This window comes from Myotis davidii, unplaced genomic scaffold (assembly GCF_000327345.1).
Source record: "Myotis davidii unplaced genomic scaffold, ASM32734v1 scaffold1032, whole genome shotgun sequence".
Classification (NCBI taxonomy): Eukaryota; Metazoa; Chordata; class Mammalia; order Chiroptera; family Vespertilionidae; genus Myotis; species Myotis davidii.
In genome coordinates, this window is record NW_006289083.1 from 347,257 (window position 1) to 368,537 (window position 21,281).

Here is a 21,281-nt window from a genome sequence, read left to right on the forward strand (position 1 = left end):
TACCTCCTACTTTGACCTTCTTTCTCAGGATTGCTGCAGCTACATCAAAATAAAAAGCTTCTGCACAGCAACATCAACAAATCAACAAACAAGTGCTGGTGAGGATGCAGAGAGAAAGGATCCCTCGTGTACTGCTGGTGGGAATGCAGACTGGTGCAGCCACTGTGGAAAATAGTATGAAATTTCCTCAAAAAACTAAAAATGGAACTCCCATTTAACCCAGCGATCCCAATTCCAGGAATATATCCCAAGAAAATAGAAGCACCAATCAGAAAGGATATATGAACCCCTATGTTCATAGCAGCCCAATTTACCATACCTTAGATTTGGAAATAGCCTAAGTGCCCATCAGCAGATGAATGGATTAAAAAACTGTGGTACATCTACACAATGGAATACTACACTGTGGTAAAAAAGAAGGAATTCTTACCATTTGCAACAGCATGGATGGAACTGGAGACCACTATGCTAAGCGAAATAAGCCAGTTGGAGAAAGATAAATATCACATGATCTCACTCATTTATGGAATATAATGAACAACATAAACTGATTAACAAAAACAGATCCAGAGATAGAGAAGCATTGATAAGACCATCAAACTTAAGAGGAAAGGTAGGGGAGAGTGGGGACAAGGGGGAGAGATCAACCAAAGGACTTGTATGCATGCATATAAGCCTAACCAATGGATACAGACACCCGGGGGGTAAAAGCATGAGTGGGTGGGAGGGTCAATAGGGGAATAAGGACACACATGTAATACCTTAATCAATAAAGAAGAAAATAATTGCAATAATTATAACAATTTTATTCCAATAAGCTTGAAAATTTAAATAATATATTCAGATTCCAGAAAAACAAAAGCTGAGAAAAACAGAAATTTAAATAGTCCTATATATATTAAAGAAATTCAACTTGAAAATATTTGTACAAAGCAATCCTAAACTCACATGGCTTCTCCTCAGAATTCTTTTCTAAACAATTAAAAAGAAAGTAAAACTGATTTGATATAAACTTAAGATAGCAGAAAAAAAGAAATATTTGCTGACTTTTATTACCTTTTTTTGGTATCTATATAATAAAAGGCTAATATGCAAATAGACCCAAAGGTAGAACAACCAGAACAACGGAACAATTGGAACAACCAAACAATTGAACTGGTCGCTATGATGTGTGCTGACCATTGGAGCATGTGTGGAACATTGTGGGCATCGGATGAGGCGGGATGGTATAGCAGGTGAGCGGAGGGTGCCAGACCATGGCGGGGCACTCACTGGTCGCTGTCATCGGGGTGAGCCTCTGGTGGTTACTGAAAATTCTTTGCTCCCGCACACCGCAGAGCTCCTGGTGCTCACACCTGCAGCTAGTGCCAGAGCAGCCATTTCCACCTGCTGCTGGTGCTCTGCGCAGGTTCCAATTGCTAGGTGCCATCAGCAGGTGCGAGCAATGGCTGCTGGCCCTGATCACCCCTGAGGGCTTCTCCACTTCCCCCTGCTAGTAAGGGGTGATCGGGGCAGTGGCTGCCTCTCACACTGCTGGCGCTGGCCCAAATCTCTCCTTGCCGTCAGCTGGTTCTAGGGGGACTAGCACCGTCAGCACATGGGAGTGGCAGTGGAAGCGGAGCTGCCTGCAGACAGGGGACCTAGGACTGAGTGGGAGGGGCCGGGCAGGGGCACAGAGGATGGGCCGTGACCCACCCCTGTTCCTACTGCAGCCTCGTGGCCCACAGTGTCTTTCAAGATGCAGGAATTCATGCACTGGGCCCCTAGTTGAAGTTTAGTTTGCATAAAGTGAGATGATAACATCTTAATTGTACAGTTTGACCATTTTAACAGATCCATTCCATGGTGAAACCCACTCCTCAGTGACTCAGGAAATTTCCATTATTGCATAAAGTTCTTCCAAATCCAATCCTATGAATAATCCCTGCCCCAAGAAGCAACCACTGACACAATGTCTATCACCAAATATGATTTTTATCCCTAGATTTCATAGAAATGAAATCACATAGTATGCACTTTTGTATGTCTGATTTACCCTAGCATATAGCTGTTGTGATGCACTCCATTGTTCCAAGGACTATTAGTTTGCTCCACTTTATTGCCCCACATCCCCTGTAGCTTTTGATGAGAGCTGTCATTTTCATGCATCCATGCTGGTGGGGTTCTCAGTGTATTTCACTGTGCTTGTAACGTGCATTTACCTGATTACTAATGATGTTTAGCATTTTCTTCATGTGCTTATTGGCCAATCACATATCAGTGTAGATACAAAACTTTTCCCCTTCAAAAAGAATTGATTATTGTGTTGTTTTATCAGCGTGTTGCAAAAGTACTTTATATAATCAGGGCATAAGCCATTTCTCATTTATAGATGGGGTTGGCAAAAGTAGGTTATAGTTGTAAGCATGCAAAACAGAGTTCATGCTTCATTATTATTAATAATTAGTGTATTATTTTCCATATAGCCAACTGTAAACTTACTTTTGCCTAACCCTATACAGTAGAGTATTTTCTCCCAATCTCTGGCACATTTACAATGGTTCCCCCTTATCTGCAGTTTCATTTTCTGAGCTTTCAGATACTTGTGATCAAGTGCAGTCCAAAACTAATAAAAAATTCCAGAGCCTTGGCCAGTGTAGCTGAGTTAGTTGTCACAGTTTGATACCCAGGTTGTGGGTTCTTTTCCCAGTTGGGGTATGTAGAGGAGGCAACCAATTGATGTTTCTCTTTTACATGGATGCTTCTCTATCTTTCTCTCCCTCTCCATTCCTCTCTCTCTCAAATCAATTTTTAGAAAGCTTTAAAAATTCCAGAAGTAAAGAATTCATATGTTTTAAATTGTGCATCATTCTGAGTAGCTTGATGAAATCTTGCACCATCCAACACTGTCCTACCCAAGATGGGAATCATTCCTTGGTCCAGCATCTCTGTGCTGCATAAGCTACCCACCTGTTAGTCACTGAGCAGCCCTCTCCCTATCAGATAGACTGTCACGGTATCACTTAATAATGCCCCTAAAGCACAAGAGTACTGAGGCTGGCAATTCAGATATGCCAAGGGGAAGCCGTAAAATGCTTCCTTTAAGTGAAAAGTTGAGTAGAGTACAATAAGATATTTTGAAAGAGACCACATTCTCATAACTTTTATTAGTATAGTGTTATAATTGTTATCATTTATTATTAGATTTTGTTAATTTCTTGTGTGTGATTTACAAATTCAAGTTTATCATAGCTCTGTATGTATAGGAAAAATATAGTATATGTAGGGTTCAGTACCACCCAGTTTCCACTTGCAGTTTCACACATCCACTGGGAGTCTGGGAACCTATGTCCTGAAGATAAGGAGAGACTACTGTAATGGGAAGGACTGGTCAATTCTGTAAGTGGTGATGAATTAACTGAAATTTAAATTGAAAAAATTTACCTTTAGTCATACTTTAAACCAATTTCATATGAATTAAAAATCAATTTCAAATAAATTAAAATCAGTTTCAAATGAATTAAAGATCAAATGTTGTGGGTAACACAATAAAACTTTTAGCAAAATACATGAGTATATTTTTATTATCTGAGATTAGGAAATTATTGCTTAAATGGAGGGGGAAAAAAAGCACTAACCTTGACTTTTTTGAATAGTTTAAGCTGCATCAAAATGAATAACTTTTGTTCATTATAAAACTACATTATTATTGTGAGAAGGCAAGCCACGAAGTACAATAAAATATTTTTCAATAAATATATTAATTAAATGACATGTCAATGAATTGTACAAATAATAAAAGAAAAATACAACCCAAATGGGAGAAAAATATGCCAAGACCTAAAAAGTCCATTATATAAAAAAAGATAATGAAATGGTCAAAAGTATGTGAAAAATTGCTCAAATCATCCATCATAAAATAAATGCAATTTAAAACCACTGTATGATTCATGACATCAGCTAGAATGGTTAAAATAAAAAATACAGACAGTATAAAATATTAACAATAATGTGAAACATGTAATTCTTATAGAAGTGTAAATTGGAAAATTATTTGGTAGTAGATATTAATATTCTCTTATCCTGTGACTCAATAAAATGCATCCATATGTTTACCAAAAGATTATTACAAAAAATATTCAGAGAGGGATCCTTCACACAATAGTCTCAAATTGGAAATAACTCAATAATTTTGTTATATTCATACAATGGATTATTATGCTACAAGGAAATAAACAGACCCTTGCTAAGTGTAGCATATGAACCTTACAAACATAATATTGGGACATAATCTAAACACAAATTGCATGTATAGAAAATTTAAAAGAGCAAAACTAATCTAAGATGGCCTAAGTTCATATAGAGGTTACATTTCAGTGAGGTCATGAAAGAGGGTCAAGAGGAAATTTCCAGAGGGCTGTTAATTCTTTACTTCACCATCTGAGTGCTGGTGACATTGTGTTCACTCTGGGAAAGTTCATTAATCTATACATATAACTTCTATAATTTCTGTTATATTTTAATGTTAAAATAAAATAATATATTAAAGTGTATTTTAAATATAGTGCTTTAATATGCTCAGATATGTAATCAGCAAGCAGGCACTGTATGACAATAATCTATTAAAACTATAGCAAAAGCACAAGGACATTAAATGTAGGTTTCCAATAAAGGAAGCAACCTTTCATTCCCTGTGAACGTCATTTGTAAATGTTCACAGGAGTGCTCTGAGACTCCTACCAAATATACTTCGAAATAAATAAACCATCTACAGTCTGTTACATGCCTCCCTTTTTAATTTTTTTTTTTTTACTTTGGTCAGAAGAAATTAATAGTCAATGTGAAAAGAAATAAAATGTGTCACACTAGAAATAGTCCTTCAAAATGTTTTTGTCTGTCCTAGCTGGTTTGGCTAAGTGGATAGAGTGTTGGCCTATGGACTGAAGGGTCCCAGGTTCGATTCTGGTCAAGGGCATGTACCTTGGTTGCGGGCACATTCCCAGTAGGGGGTGTGCAGGAGGCAACTGATGGATGTTTCTAACTCTCTCTATCTCTCTCCCTTCCTCTCTGTAAAAAATCAATAAAATATATTTAAAAAATGTCTTTGTCAAGTTAGCAATGTAAAGAAGAACTATAATATGACATGGTATTCCCTCTGTAGACCACACACACACACACACACACACACACACACACATACACAAAATCAGGATAATTAGGAGAAAGCTTAAGACGGTATTGATAAGACCATCAGAAATATCCTTTTTTTTATCACCTTGGTTTTACACCTTGGACAACCAGACAGGATATCCTACTGGAAACAAGGAGGTTTTATAGGACAGGGAGGGGCATGAATGACAACCTTGGGTACATCTGACTGTGACCTCTGGCTCCATGGGTTTCAATGGATGACCTGGGGAAAGGAACACATTATGAAAGACTGAAAAAGAGTTCTTACTATGATAGTAGAAAAAAATTAGGTTTCAAAATAAGGAAATATGCTGGAAAACGTGAACAAATGTGGTGAGATGTGTTAGTAAATGGAGAGCCTAAGACATTAACCAGATGAGCAACTGAGATTGATGGACAGAGTTCATTTTAACCCAGAGACAGGTGCTCACAATCACGGGCCGCAGGGAAATAATAGGTAATTCTTAAGAATAGATTTCTGTTTTAAAATTCAATGTTCTCTAATAGTTATATGTTAATATGTATAAATCTATAGAGCCATGCATTTGTACTCATAGGTTTGTATGGATCAGTTTGTAAACAAGAGAGGAGAGTAATTATGTCCAGAAACACTCCAAGATGGGCATAGATCAAGGGACGATTTGATAGCATAAAATCTAACATGATTAGAGCAAACATATCTTAGAGTTTATGTGCTCCCATTTCTTCGTTGTAGAGAAGAGTAAGCAGATGCCTATTTACATACTCCAGATCTGAGAGCCAACTTAAGAGAAAGCCAGAGCAGATCACAATCCCCTTCCCTACATCTTACAGCCCATAGAACACTTAACCTTCCCACACTAAGTATGGTGAGCAGCTGCCCTAGGAAATAAGCACCTGCAATAACAACAGGATAAAAGTTTTGAAGTAGGTATTATTGCTGTTTAGTATTATTAGTAGTATCATTGCTTTGGCCCTATTTTACAACTGTGGGGAACAAAGAAACCAAAACAAACAAACAAACAAAAAACAACAATTATAAAATACCTTCAAAGAGATTGATAAAAAGAAGTTTAAAAATGTCAGGTGAATAATGTTCATCTCTTCTGGAATGGGTATTGGCTTTTAAAGCACTGCTGCTTACTGGTGTTTCTCCTCTGGCTTAAGTAAACATGGCAAAAAATATATCTGCCAAGCAGAACAATGAAGGTTTTTTCCTTTGTTTTTTAGTAGGGATTTTATTTTTTACTTTTAATAACTTTATTTTTATTTTTGATACTATTAAAGCTATCCCTACTTCCTCTCTCTTTGCCTACCTCTCTTTGCCCCCATCCCCAATCTAAGTTTTAATAAAACAAAAACAAATTACTAAGCTGTTTGTATATCATTATGCAAAAGAGGTTATAAGATTATGTGATATCTACACAGTTTTTACTTGAAATTTTATGATAATTCCTTATCTGTTATGTCAATGAACAAAGATAAGTGAGATTTATCTCATTGATAAAAGGAAGCTGAGAATTATTGAATTTGATAATTTTTGGATTTTGAATAGTTCCTGATTTATTTTTAAAAGTTTAATAATGAAAACATTTCATAGCTACAAAATATAATATAATAAAATCCTCCCTGGTGGTTTGGGGAGATATAATTGCTAGAGAATATTAAATTGGGAAACCAGAAATAAAGCACTTAATCTACACGAATAATGGGGACACCTGCACACAGCAGACTGTTTTGCTTTGAGAGAATGTTAAAGGGCTATTTTTCTACAATTTTAACCATCATCAATGTAGTTTTTGTTAATGAAAGATTATGGAAAAAAGTTACTGATCACTAAATACTTAATTTGATAAATCTAAATGCCTGGGAAGAATTGCACTCATCTTCTAATTGGAAATCCACAAATAATTTCCATTTAGAAATGCACTGTAAGTTAAATTTGAGCCTTTCTGGAAAATTGCCAATGAACTTGGACTGACTTTCTGATCAATACCTTGAAGATACATATGTTTCAGCCCAAACAATGAGCATACTTTTATTTTATTTATTTTTAAATCTTTACTGTTTAAAGTATTACATATGTACCTTCCCCTCCCCCCATTGACCCCTTCTATCTAGTCCCTGACCCCCACCCCAGGCCTTCACCTCCCTACTGTCTGTGTCTATGATTTATGCATATATGCATACAAGCTCTTTGGTTAATCTCTTCCCACATACCCACACACCCCTGCCTTCACTCTGAGATTCGACAATCTGAATGAACATATTTTTATAAATATAAGTACTAGTTTTGTTCCTTTATACTTTCCTTTATTTCTGAAGTTAGTATGTATCTTTGTCTATTGGTCTTTTGTAATTAATCCTATATAATAAAAGTGTAATATGCAAATCGACCGAATGGCTGAATAACCGGTTGCCATGACACACCCTGGCCACCAAGGGGCAGACATTCATTGCAGGAGCTGCGCCCAAGTGGTCAGTGAGCTCCCACAGGGGGAGCATCACTCAGCCAGAAGCCAGGCGGATGGCTGGCTAGTGCAGTGGCAGTGACAGGAGCCTCTCCCACCTCCACTGCAGGAGGGTGGTATGGAGTGAGGGGTCCCGGACCGTGAGAGCCCTGAACTGCGAGATGGATGTCTGACTGCTGACTCAGCAGGTGGACATCCCCACCCCCCGGAGGGACCCTGGACTGTGAGAGAGTGCAGGCCTGCCTGAGGGATCCCCCTATTGCACAAATCCCATGCACTAAACCTCTAATATACAATAATTTGTAGGACAGCCAGTAAAAGTTTAAAAGTCACACCTTCAAACTGCAGTATTATTTAGAAAGTCATAAACTATAAACACTATGTTGGTTAGAATTTTAAATTAAAATATGCCCACTATAACTGGAGAAAAAATGCTGATTAACCAAAACACATAATTTCCTTCAATCAAAAGTGGTTGTATATTTTGGAGGGAAACAATGTAATTAGAAGTACTGGGTAGTGTTGGGGGTGTTATTTTTTCCATAAGTATAAAAATGTATTTGATTCAGAGCCCAGAAAGAATCCCTAGTAAATCTCTGGCAAAACAAAGATAGAGGAAATAGAAAAGAACATTAGTCAGTTCAACTTGACAGGATGAGAGGTGGGCTATATATTTTTAAAAACTAGGCTCACTTTTGAAAAGCACTATGCTTCCTCGGTGAAGACAATGGCCCTGGAACCATATTGTTTGGGTTTTGAATCCCAGATCTGGGGCTAAAATAAGGCTTATTTAGGGGAGGTTATTTAACTATTCCTTCTTTAGTTTTACTTTCCTTTAAAATGGGAAGAATCATATTTTTACCTCCTATATGTTTTGAAATAATTAAAAAGTTAAAGTATAGTGTTCCTGGTAGCCTTGTACATAGTGTTCACTCAGTCAGTGTATAACTCTTACTTTACCTAAACAGGCTGGCACAAAGGTTCAGTCTTTTCTCAAAGAATTTTTAAATTATAAAGCTTTTGGTAAAAGCCTAAATAAAGATCATTTTGAAATGTTGGGAATGCTAATACTTGGTATATTTATATTAAATTAGTCCCAAACAAATATGTTTAACTAGAAGCCCAGTGTGCAGCGCTCACAGCACTGCCCACCCATGCACACAGCACCACCCACCTGTGCGGGTCTTTGGTCCACAGGCCTTTTATAATATAGATATTAAAATTCAGATTTTAAGTTGAACAATATTTCCACTTAAATAGAGTGAGGTAAATCAGCACTTTCAGAACAGAGGTTTATGATGTATCTAGATGTTATAGAATATTTGTGTGCATTTAGGAAGGTGTAAATTCATGCCCCACTGAATACATACTTTTTAATTATTCTATAAAGCTTAAATCTGTTTCAATATTGACATCTTTTTATTTCTCCATATTAGGAATCAGATCATAGCCAACAAAATATAGGTTGGAATCATACTAACATTAAAAGATAACCCTGTTTACAATGCAACTTTTTGTGGTCATGGGTACAAGATATGGATTGTTGAAATTAAGGAGAAAAGGGAGGAATCCTATCTAATAAAGAGGGAATATTCTAATTGACCCTCACACCATCATAAAGATGGTGGTGCACACAGCCAATAAGGAGGGAATATGCTAATTGACTGCCACATTCTAAAAGATGGCGGCACCCACAGCCACAAGATGGTGGCTGCCTGAGGCTCAGGTAACCAAGGCTGGCCAAGGCTTACCAGCAGCAGAGGTGTGATGGGTGCATTGCCTTCCCCAGATCACTGTTTCACCTCCTGCCCCTGAGTGCTCCGGGACTGTGGGAGGGGGCAGGCAGGGTTGAGAGATGGCCCCCTCCAGTGCATGAATGAGAATTGAGGGAGCATGGAAGGATGACATGAATAATACAGTTTGTTCAGTGCTCTGAATAATGTGATTTGCTTAAAGCATGTCTGCAGATGGTCTGAGAGTCCTACTTCAGGAGATGGAGGTATTAGATTCCAGCCAGGAACCAGGCTAGCCTTTATCACTATCTTAATGAAGAGAATGCAGTGATGACTGAATGACTTTCAGAAGCTAGATTAGAAGAACCCATACAACTCTTGTGACCCTGGACCCAGGAATTTGAAATAATCTGGCGATCTTGAGGCAGTCATATGGGGAAACCATGTAAAGAGACTATTGAGAGAGGGAATGGGGAGGAGGTGGGGAGGGTCGAAAAGAGACAGACAGAGAGAGAGAGAGAGAGAGAGAGAGAGAGAGAGAGAGAGAGAGGAGTGCAGTTGTTTAGACTAATTAGTCCCAGCACCAAATATTTACATGAAAAAGCCATAAAGATGACTCTAGTCCAGTGATGGCAAACCTATGACACGCATGTCAGAGGTGACAGACGAACTCACTTTTTTGGTTGATTTTTCTTTGTTAAATGGCATTTAAATATATAAAATAAATATCAAAAATATAAGTCTTTGTTTTACTATGGTTGCAAATATCAAAAAATTTCTATATGTGACACGGCACCAGAGTTAAGGTTTTTCAGAATGCTGACATGCCCAGCTCAAAAGGTTCGCCATCACTGCTCTAGTCCAAGCCACCTCTTGAATGCAATTTATGTGATACCTTTAATTATTTTAGCTGGCCTTCTCACCTCCAGATTTGTGAGCATGATAAATTGTTTTATGCTACTGCTTTGGGGTGGCTTGTTACACAGCAATGAATAATCAGAACAAGGTCAGCTTTAAAATGAGCTAGTCACATCACACAAATATTTAATTTGATTTCACACATATATAGTCTTTCCTAATTTTGTTTCATATAATCTGGTACATACTTAGGCTATGAAAGAGAGGTAGGTGTCCAGAAGAAATGTCTAATATAAGCCAGTGTACTTAAACAAAAAGATGTCATTCACTCAATATATATTTATTGAGTACCTACTGTGTGCTTAGCAGTTTTTTATGTTCTAGCAATATATCACTGAATAAGACAAAATATATATTCTTTGTCCATATGGTCCCAAGAGATAAAGACATCAAATAAAGAAATATGTATAAAATAATTCCAGGCAGTTATGTGATAAGAAGAAACAAAAAATTATGCAAGGCATTTAGGGGTGTGCTATTTAAGATGGAGTGATCAGAGAAGTCATGTCTCAGAAGATGGTATTTTAAAATTAACATTCCAGGATGAACAGCAAATGTGCCTATCTTGACCCATGAGAAAGAGCAATGAGGATAATATGTCTAAAGTAGAGTGATCAAAGAGGAGGGAGATGTGAAATGATGATGATAAATTTGAATTCCATTTTAGGTGAGATGGGAAGTCATGGGAGGGTCAGGAGGAGACGATTTAAATCACATTCTCTTGCATGAATATAATAGAGAGGATTAGCTACTGACGGCAACCCATGTCCTCTTATTCCTAGGCACACAGTAAGAATACATTTCTCAGCCTTCACACCATAGTAACTGAGTGCCTAATGTCTAGCTAATAAAATGTGATTGGCTCTGACACATACCTGGTCCATAAAAATCTCCCCTGTTCCAGCTGACAGGAAAGAACAACCTTAGTAACCAAAGGGTAAAGATGGCAGAGGCATCATCAGCCGAGGTGCCTGAATGACTGCATGGAATAGATTCTCTACGCCTCTACTCACCTCCCAACATACACTCCCCAATCATGCACACAACACCACCATTATCAACTAGGTAAAACCTTGCACTCTTTCATGTAGAAAAACTAGTCTGCCTCTAGGCTAACAGTTATAAGAGAGGCTGGATTGGAAAGATAATGAAAAGGCTATTTTAATCAAGTAGGAGAGATATATCATTAGTTTACACAGGTTGGTAACTGTGGATGGAGCAAGATATGGTCAAATTTAGAGTACAGTTTGAAGATCAAAATTTATGGATCAAAATTCAAAATATCAGCTAAAGTTTTTGGAAATTCTAATATTTAAAAAATATTTTTGTGAAATTAGATGATAGAATAGACTTTTCCTGAGTCACTTTTGCTGAGAATAGAAGCCACCGAATTCTACAGTGAGTGCAAAATAGACACTTTCTCACGTAGAATTTTCAAAGTAAGTGAAAAACACTGATTCTATGATTCTTGGACTATATAGACAAGTAAAGAGTCAGAGACCAAATTTGATTAGAAGGATATCTTTGGAGAAAATTGTGCGATGCACCTTCTTCCAAGCTTAAGTTGGCTGAGGGAGAACCTCGTTCACCATTTCAATCCTACTGAAGGGCTTCCCATGGGGCCAGGTCTCCATCCCAAGTGGGCCCAAGCTGGTCAGGGGAGAACAGTTTGAATTGTCAGGTTTGAAGTTTTAATATTATTTTGGATCATGTATCCCAAACACTGATAAATGTGTGCTTGTGATTTAAAGGTGCTGTAGGAGTCTCTATTTGTAAGAATGAGCAGAAGGGTCATGGGGTCTGCCTGACTTTTCTTCCTGAAGCAGGAAATATGAAAACACTGCATAAAAGTTGAAATGGCCTCAGGACACCAAAGTACAGTAATGTCTTGATCATGTTATGAATCATGCTCACTCAGCTCAGGTTCAGTTCACAACAGGAAGGAAATGTGGGCATTTCTAAATACAGTGAATCACAACAACAGGGAGCTTCAGGTGGAATGGCATATTATCTAATAGGACTTTGGAAAGCCCTGAGCTCAGGCGACCCATCATGTGACTAGCAAATCAACATAATTTTCTTATCAAATATGTTAAGCAACTACTTCTATCTTGACTTGGAAGAAATGTGGCTCAACCTTTCAATTTTTTAAAGATTCTAAGAAAAAGCATTACTGCTATATTTATGAATGTTCTAAGAAAATACTAAAACTTCAGTTCTGAGCTTGTTATCTACATGGAGTGTTACCTATATTGTTTATTTTGAAGTGTTTTATACTTTAAAAAAATAAAATGATGAACTCAGAAACTTTCTGGATTTTTCTTTTCCCATCTGAACCCTATACTTTCATTTTGTCCAGAGATATTCTCAAATGGCCATGAGAATTCTATGCACGGTATATCCTTGTGCTTTCTCAGAAAACCTGGTCTGTGGGTCTTGATTTAATTACAGAAAAAGAATGGGGAGAAAATAAACCTAGACTTCTACTTCTACTGTATCATGACACAATAATCTAAGACACTACAGAGATCTACAAAATCAGAGCACTTGAGAATAATTTATTTGCTATAATAAGAAGAAAACCATACTTCTTTAACTGAATTTCTTGGCCTTTGTGGCAGAAAGTAGATACCTCACAGTGTTGTAGCAGTGTTTCTCCCTGCAGTGTAACCTAGGACCCTTTGACAAGGTTGTTTCTGTATTCAGTAAGGTTATAGGCAAATTTGATTTTATAAATTATGTGAATGGCACTGCTGAGAGCTTCCTGGTAATATGATATGACTATGAAAATATGTATTTCAGATGAATTAAAAGGATAAAAATTACAAATTGGAGAAATACATTCTAGGGCTTTATTAATTTTAGGTCCTTTGTAAGAACACAAATAAGAACTGTTAGGATGGGAAAGAGCAGATCATTTTCTGAGGATATATTTGCTGTGGATTGAGTGCATCCTTTACAAAAGGTGCCTGAGCAACACGGGCATTTTATGCTGGGCACGTTGCCATTTGTACATGGATTCAATGTAGCTGAGGATGATCCTGCGGTCAAACTAGACTCAATGCATTGTTTTTCTCTAGTGAGTTCCTGTCCTTGATAAAATAATGGAACAAAAGACTCTACATTGCACTCATGACTCTTAAGGATCGTTTTGCAATGCTTTAACTAATCTCGCAATTATTATAGCAAGATTTGGTAGCATTTTTTCATGACTACTTGATAAAACATGTGTTTTAGAGCAAACAAAAAGCAGAATTAATAAACATTGGTGATTTATAAAGTTTTTACTTTTTTAAAAAATTTGGGATGGAGGGAGAAGAGAATCTAGTTACTCAATGAGATAAGGACTTAGAAAAAGGCCCATTTCACCAATACTGATATTTAAAATAGAAAGGGCATGATCATTCCATTTGTAGATTTATTCTTATTCATTTCCATATATTATTTCTTTGCATACTTAGCTTCCTTCCTTATTTTCATTTGTCTGCTAGAAAAGTCCTTTTAGCCATGTGGATGTTTCGTTTAACTTTAGAGGCAACAGCGTCCATCCTCTGTCCCACACCCAGGACCATGCCTGCGGGACATGAAGACGCATATGCTCTTCTTGCACAGTGACTATAAATACTCCGGAATGGAGGGAAAGCACCCACCTTTACGGAGCACTAGCACACCACATTATCTGGTGGCACCCGCACCAGAACATGGCTTAGTAGCCCACCTTTTAAGTCAATTCCTCAATTACACTTTGCCTTTTACTCTCTCTGACTTTTTCATGTCTATCTCTAATCTCAGTCTGTTTAAACTCTACCCATTGTCTCCTAGTGCAAATGCCATTAGATATTCCCTAATAACCTGTGCCAGAAGTAACTATATATTTTTAATATTTCTATAGCTTTTGCTTACGCCTGCCAAACACTGTATCATGTGACTATTAATTTATTCATTTTATTTTTAGTACCAGACAATAGAATCCTTGAGTACAGATTAATGTTTTATAGATCTCTATATAATCTCACAATTTAAAGATCTGCTTCTAATAGGGATTTAATACATGTTTATTAACCATTAAATTGATAAATATGTGAAACTCCTACAGTAAATACACAAACTGTATAACAATAATTAATGTTCTATGCTACAATTGCATTTTAATCTTTTTTTTTTTTTTTACTAAGAACATATGATCAAAACTATTCAACGGCACCACTAAGAATATGTCATGAAAACTATTCAATACAAACGTAAGGCATTGTGTTTAAGATTTAGGAATTTTAGGTTTCATTTATAACTAGGTATCATTCATTATTTATAAATAATTTTTCTGTATACTATATTATACATACATATATGCAAATTTGAGGAAATATTTTTATATCAAATATTATTTGCTTTGTGATAGCCTGGCTCACCCAGAAATCTGTGTTATAATAATCTCTAAACTTACCTCTCACAATGATGTTGGTAGACTTCTTTGCAGGGTTTCCCACATTGTTATTGGCAACACAGCTGTAAGTACCAGCATCTTCTGAGGTGATGGCAGGTATGGTCAAAGTTCCTCCATGCAAAATAGTCTTATCAGACAGAGGCCCAAAGGTCCTGGCCCAGCTGAGAGATGGTGCAGGCTGTCCTCCTGTTGTAACACATACTAATGTTATGGCCTCTCCAGGATTTACAACTATAGGGTCATCCACCAAGAGTTTAATTGACGGAGATGCTAAAAGACACAAACAAAAAAACATGTACCTATTTAGATCTACTACAACAAGAATGCAACAGCATACTTTATAGTTATTCAAACAATTAAAATAAAGTGTGGTTCTCTTTAGTCAAAATTTTATTCTATTTATTAAATTAAAACCATATGCAATTATTATATATTTTAATTATGTGGTTTAAACCTGTTGAACTATATTAAGAATTTTACACATGGAGAGGAGAATTAAAATGCATGTATTCTTAGATTATTGTTGCAAGCTACAATAGTAAGAGAGATAAAGTTTCAAAACAAAAATTCCTTTCCTTCTGAATACTGACAATGACCACTTTTTTTTTTTTTTGGTCATTCCAGGTATAAATACTGTAGCTATTTACTCGTATTTTCATGGTAAAGATAATCAATTATTTAATTTTGGTATTTTACTCTGATATATATGGCAGAGATATTTTAAGATCATCTTGAATTTGACAGATCCTATACAATATCATATAAAATGTATTTAAATACACCAATATATTTTAAGGAAATAATTTAAAAATTAATTTTGTTTTATAATGTTTTTATTCTTTCTAAAACCATTGTTTTTCAAAATTTAGCATAGAACCTTTAAAACCTCATAGGCAAAAGATATTATCTATTTCATCATCTGCTTTGCAAGTGCATGCTCTCTATTCAGTGTTCTTACACTGTCCAAAGACCCTGAGCCTATGCATTATTAGCTTCTTCAGCTTCCTCTTATGTAGGTATATAGGAAATTAAGAAAAATCTCTTTATATTCAATCAGTGTGTAGCTGAGGGTTCGGTAAATGTCTATTTCATGTGTTGGCCAAAGTATCCCATTGCTATGCATGTATAAACATGTAATACCTAATAAAGGCCATCACTTCTCTTATTACCATGAGAAAAGTGCATTGTTCTTAAACATGTTGCAAGGTCTATACATAGATTCATTCTTCACAGCCACATGTGAGAGATTATTACTTTAAACTCATTTTAAAATAAGAAAGAAATTAAACCTGAAGGTTGAAAGGGGACATGAGAAATACTCAATGGACAGTATGCAATTTTTATTTGGGATGTTCATCAAACCAAAGTAAAAAGTATAAAAAGGTGAAATACATAAAGTAATCAGGACATTCTCAAGTTAAGTGAAAATCACAGAGTGTTTTATTATTTTTTAAAATATATTTTATTGACTTTTTACAGAGAGAAAGGGAGAGGGATAGAGAGTTAGAAACATCGATGAGAGAGAAGCATCGATCAGCTGCCTCCTGCACACTCCCTACTGGGGAGGTGCCTGCAACCAAGGTACATGCCCTTGACCAGAATCGAACCTGGGACCCTTCAGTCACCAGGCTGACTCTCTATCCAGTGAGCCAAACCAGCCAGGGCCACCGAGTGTTTTAAACATTTTATAGTTATTGCTGAAACATGACTCAAATCCCATAATAATAATTCCAAGTCAGTCTGCTTTTAACATAGCACATATATAGATACACATACTTCAGCTGTAAACATTCTGTACATTCACAATGCTTGTAACTAACTGTGCTTCCAGTCAGACTTTCAGATTGATCATCTTCCCTGTACTTAATGATGGAAGGCACGGGTCACCATAGCAGTTGTCTCTAATGTTCAAGATCACTACCCAACATTTTAGCTTGCTCCATGTGCTTGCTGATGGGAATACAATAGATGGTGGATGAATAGAAAGATGATAGATAGATGATAGATTAGACAGATGATAGATAGATAGATAGAGATATAGAGAGATAATAGATAGAGAGATAGGTGATAGATAGATAGAATAAATTGGTCCTGGGAGAAATGTGATGAAGGAGAGAGAGAGAGAGAGAAAGAGAGAGAGAGAGAAGGCTGAGCCCTAGCTGGTTTGGCTCAGTGGATAGAGTTAGTGTTGGCCTGTGTAGGGTCCTGGATTGGATTCTGGTCAAGGGCACATGCCCCGTTTGATCCCCAGTAGGGGGCATGCAGACAATCAATGATACTCTCATCATTATGTTTCTATCTCTCTCTCACTCTCCCTTCCTCTCTGGAATCAATAAAAATATATTTAGAAAATAAGTATAAGGCTGATGATGAGGATGAGAATGAGGGGTTGGGAAGAGAAATAGGAGAAGAGGGAGGAAAAGAAGAAGAAAAGAGAAAAGAAAGAAGAAATGCCAGTCTATTGTTTCTATTTTCCCAAATCCTAAACCCAATGACTACAATTTGAAAAATATTTTTAGGAAATATCTCTGAGAAGGGGATTCTTCCCTTTACTCCTGAAAAAAAAATTGTGTGGACTAAGACACAGACACTTCAGAGCAAACAAGAAAGAGATAGAATTGGGCCTTAACTGGTTTGGCTCAGTGGATAGAGCGTTGGCCTGTGGACTGAAAGGTCCCAGGTTCAATTCCGGTCGGGGGCATGTACCTTGGTTGCCGGCACATCCCCAGTAGGGAGTGTGCAGGAGGCAGCTGATTGATGTTTCTCTCTCATCGATGTTTCTGACTCTCTATCCCTCTCCCTTTCACTCTGTAAAAAACCAATTAAAAAAAAAAAGAATTGGCCTCTTGATTCCCATATCAAATCCCAAACATTTGGATATTTAAGAGCAAAGAGCCCTTTCTTGGTTTGAGATCACTGAGAGTGACTGGCTAGATATACAAGGACATAGTGAGTCTCATAGAAACAGCTCCATACTTGATAGGAATAACCACTAGCCCTACGAAGTGGAATGGAATGAGGAGACAGGCCAGGCTGAATGACCCCACACAATAGGAATGAGGGAGGTCTCAGTCCTATCAAAAGATTCAGCATAGCACCCCCTAGAAATTATTATTTTCAATTCAACTTATTGGGGTGACATCTGTTCCCAACACCATACAGATTTACAGCATACAACTCAATAAAACATCACCTGCACACTGCATTGTGTGCCCACTGCTCCAGACAAAGTCTCATTCTGTACCATCCCACTCTCCCCACCTCCAACCCGCCCCACCCCCTTTCCCTCTAGCTATCACCACACTTTCATCTGTGTTTATCTCTTAGGTATATATGTTTTTTGGCTAATCCCTTCACATTCTTTCATCCAATCCACCCTCTCTCCTCCCCTCTGGCAACTGTCAGTCTGTTCCCTGTATACATTTTAAAAAAAAAATCTGGTGGACTGTTTCCATATCTTGGCTATTGTAAATAATACTGCTATTAATATAGGGATGCATATATTGTTTCTGATTGGTGTTTCAGTATTCTTAGGATATATTCCCAGAAGTGGAAATCAACAGGCAGTACAATTTTTAATTTTTTGAGGAAACTCCATACTGCTTTCCATAGTGGCTGCGCTACTCTACATTTCTACCAACAATGCACAAGGATTCCCTTTTCTCCACATTCTCTCCAGCACTTGTCATTTGTTGATTTATTGATAGTAGCCATTCTGACAGGTGTGAGGTGATACCTCATCTTAGTTTATATTTGTATTTCTCTGATGATTAGTGACCTTGTGCATCTTTTCATATGTCTATTGACCATCTCTGAAGAAGTGTCTATTCAAGTCCTTTGCCTATTTTTTAACTGGATTGTTATCTTCCTGGTCTTGAGTTGTATAAATGGTACATTTACACAATGGAATGCTACAAGGCTGTAAAAAAGAAGGAACTTTCTTACCAAATGAGACAATATGGAGGGACCTGGAAAGTATTATGCTAAATGAAACAAGCCAGTCAGAGAAAGTTCAAGTATCACATGATCTCACTAACATGTGGAATCTAATGAACAAAATAAACTGATGAACAAATGGAACCAGAAGCATAGATGCATGGAATGAACTGGCCGTTGCCCAGGGAAGGGAGGTGGGGTGAAGGGATTGGCTAAAGCACATATATGCATCCCCATAGACATGGACAGTAATTTGGTGAAGGCCAAGGGAGGGGGACGCTTGGCAGGGGTGAAGGGGAACTAATGGAAGGGAGCTACATCTGCAATAATGTCAACATTAAATTTTTAATTAAAAAATCTGGTGGAAATGACAATTCCACATTGATTGAAACAAAAGTTCTAAAATTATGGAAGAATAGGTGGTTGATATAAAATATAGTTAAAGTATAAAGTAATAAGAAAATACATATTTATTCAAACCTGAGTTTGTAAACTGAGATTCATGCCCTCTACAATTTTAGGGAGTCAGTTCCTCATAAGGTCCTCTGGATGTGTGATGGAAATATTTAGTTTGGGGCTAATTATGAATATATTCTGTAGGAAGAAAATACAATTTTAGCTGAGATCAATGACTTCTTGGGCATTTTGTTTTTAGTTCTACCAAACATAATTGAATATTTAAGATAAAGATTCTTTTAAAAATTGAAAAAAATAAATTGCTAATCATCTTAGAGACTTTGGCCACCCAAAGATTGGGATTTTTAATTTTTAAATAGGAGTGTAGTTTTCCACCCCGGACTTTTTTATTAGATATAAGCTGTCAGTTGTCTTGAGTTAGAGATATTATAAGATGTATTTCTTTGAATAGAAATAATTAGAAAGTAAGTCATAGAGAAAATGAAGAGTAATGAGAAACATAAAAAAAAGAATATACTCCAATTAAAAAAATCCTCAGCTAAAATAGTATTTTTCCTATTTTGAATACCCCCCAAAGCAGGTCCTGATACAAGTAGTGCTTGAGTGGAGATTCCAGGATGCATATTCACAGAGCAGAGAAGGGGGACAGGAAGGGGAGAACAGTAAAAAAGCACCTATGAATGTGTTGTCACTGTGCGAAACCTGGCTCCCTGAGCTGGAAAACCTGTAAGAGACAGTTACATAAAACATACTCAGAACTCTCCTTATGAAGAGCAAGGAGGCGGAGCAGGGTGTTCACTAGTACCTACCAACTCTTGTCTCTCATTAGTTGAGGAATATTTTATGATATTTAACTTCCCAACCTTATGCTTTGGCTGAACACATTGCAGAGTCCAGAGAAAGTCTTCAAACAGAGGATACTGAATGTGGAATCTATGAGAAGAAACTGCAGTAACATCTAGAACATGCTATAAGAAGACAGGACCCTGCAGTGTCTCCTAGGACATCCTTTCCCTGTAAATTCAATGATCAGTAGTTGTGACTTTGTGATAATGTGAAAAGGATTAACAAAGAAGAACAAGGAACAAGTTAGTGGTGATTAGGGACACCTTTATTCATCAGGGTAGTGGCACAAAATGAAATTAATATTAGTACAGCATGAGTTCAAGGAAGAGAGGAGAAAAATATGTATGAATACCTTCTGCTTCTGTTTCATGGTCCTACATTTTTTAAACTTGAAAGTTTAAACTTGAAAATTTGAAGGCAAAGTAAAGGTGTTCCTTCATGGAAAATTACATAAAAATCTACTGAAAGTGACCCTGTTTACAACACCGTGGGTTCCAAACAAGGAGTTCCCTAAATGGGTTGTGTTTGGTTGGCACAGTATCTTTTGTTGTCACTGTTGTTAGAAATGAATGTCATTGGCTATTGCTCATTCTCCTTAGTACAACACATTTCAACACATTCATTTACTCATTCATCCATCATTATTGAGCACATACTCTGTATTACTAGGACCTCTGATAGACACTTGGGATATATCAGTAAACAAAGAGTCTAGGAACTCCTTCACTCAGAAGCTTATGTACTAGCAGGAAGAGAACCAGCATTCTCCCCATAACTTCTGTTGTCTTAGGTAACTTCACATACTTCCATCATCTGCCTGCTCTCTGAAGTCATGTGCAAATATGATCTCTGACCAGGATGTTTGTGCCATTCGATCACAGTGAGTCAAAAAGTTTGCCAAAATATACTTCAATGAAATAAGACTTTAAAAATAGAAAAAGTGCCATTTACATTTTAAAATAGTCATTGGGCAAGATAAATATAAAAACTAGAAATGGAACTTAGATTCCAAGTTGAGCAAAAGATAATAAACTCAAAATTTTATTTCAGTTAATAAACTATGCCAGTAGTTGGGTTATTAATACTTAACAGCCTGAAAAGTCTTCTTAAACACTGGAAAAACATGATGAACATTCACACCATATACACTGAGTGGCCAGATTATTATGACCACCTGACGTTTTTAAGCAAATTAGCTATAATTTCGTGCTGAAGTTGCTAGAGGGCCAGACCATTATAAATGTCTGAATAGCACAACATGCCTAAGTATCATTGCTGATCAAGTTCATCCTGTCATGTTGATGGCATATCCCAATGGAGTTGGCTTCTTCCAACAAGACAATGCGCCATGCCACGGAGCTCGTATTG

At 36.9% G+C, this 21,281-nt stretch overlaps 1 protein-coding gene across 1 annotated transcript in view; it reads right to left on the reverse strand.

The window, feature by feature from the left end:
* The window catches only part of MDGA2 (MAM domain containing glycosylphosphatidylinositol anchor 2), a 939,200-nt gene that overhangs the window by 269,062 nt on the left and 648,857 nt on the right, over positions 1-21,281 (reverse strand). Inside the window, exon 6 of the mRNA XM_006761237.2 lies at positions 14,715-14,984. Within this exon, the coding sequence (XP_006761300.1) occupies positions 14,715-14,984 (270 nt within the window). The remainder of the gene's footprint in view (positions 1-14,714; positions 14,985-21,281) is intronic.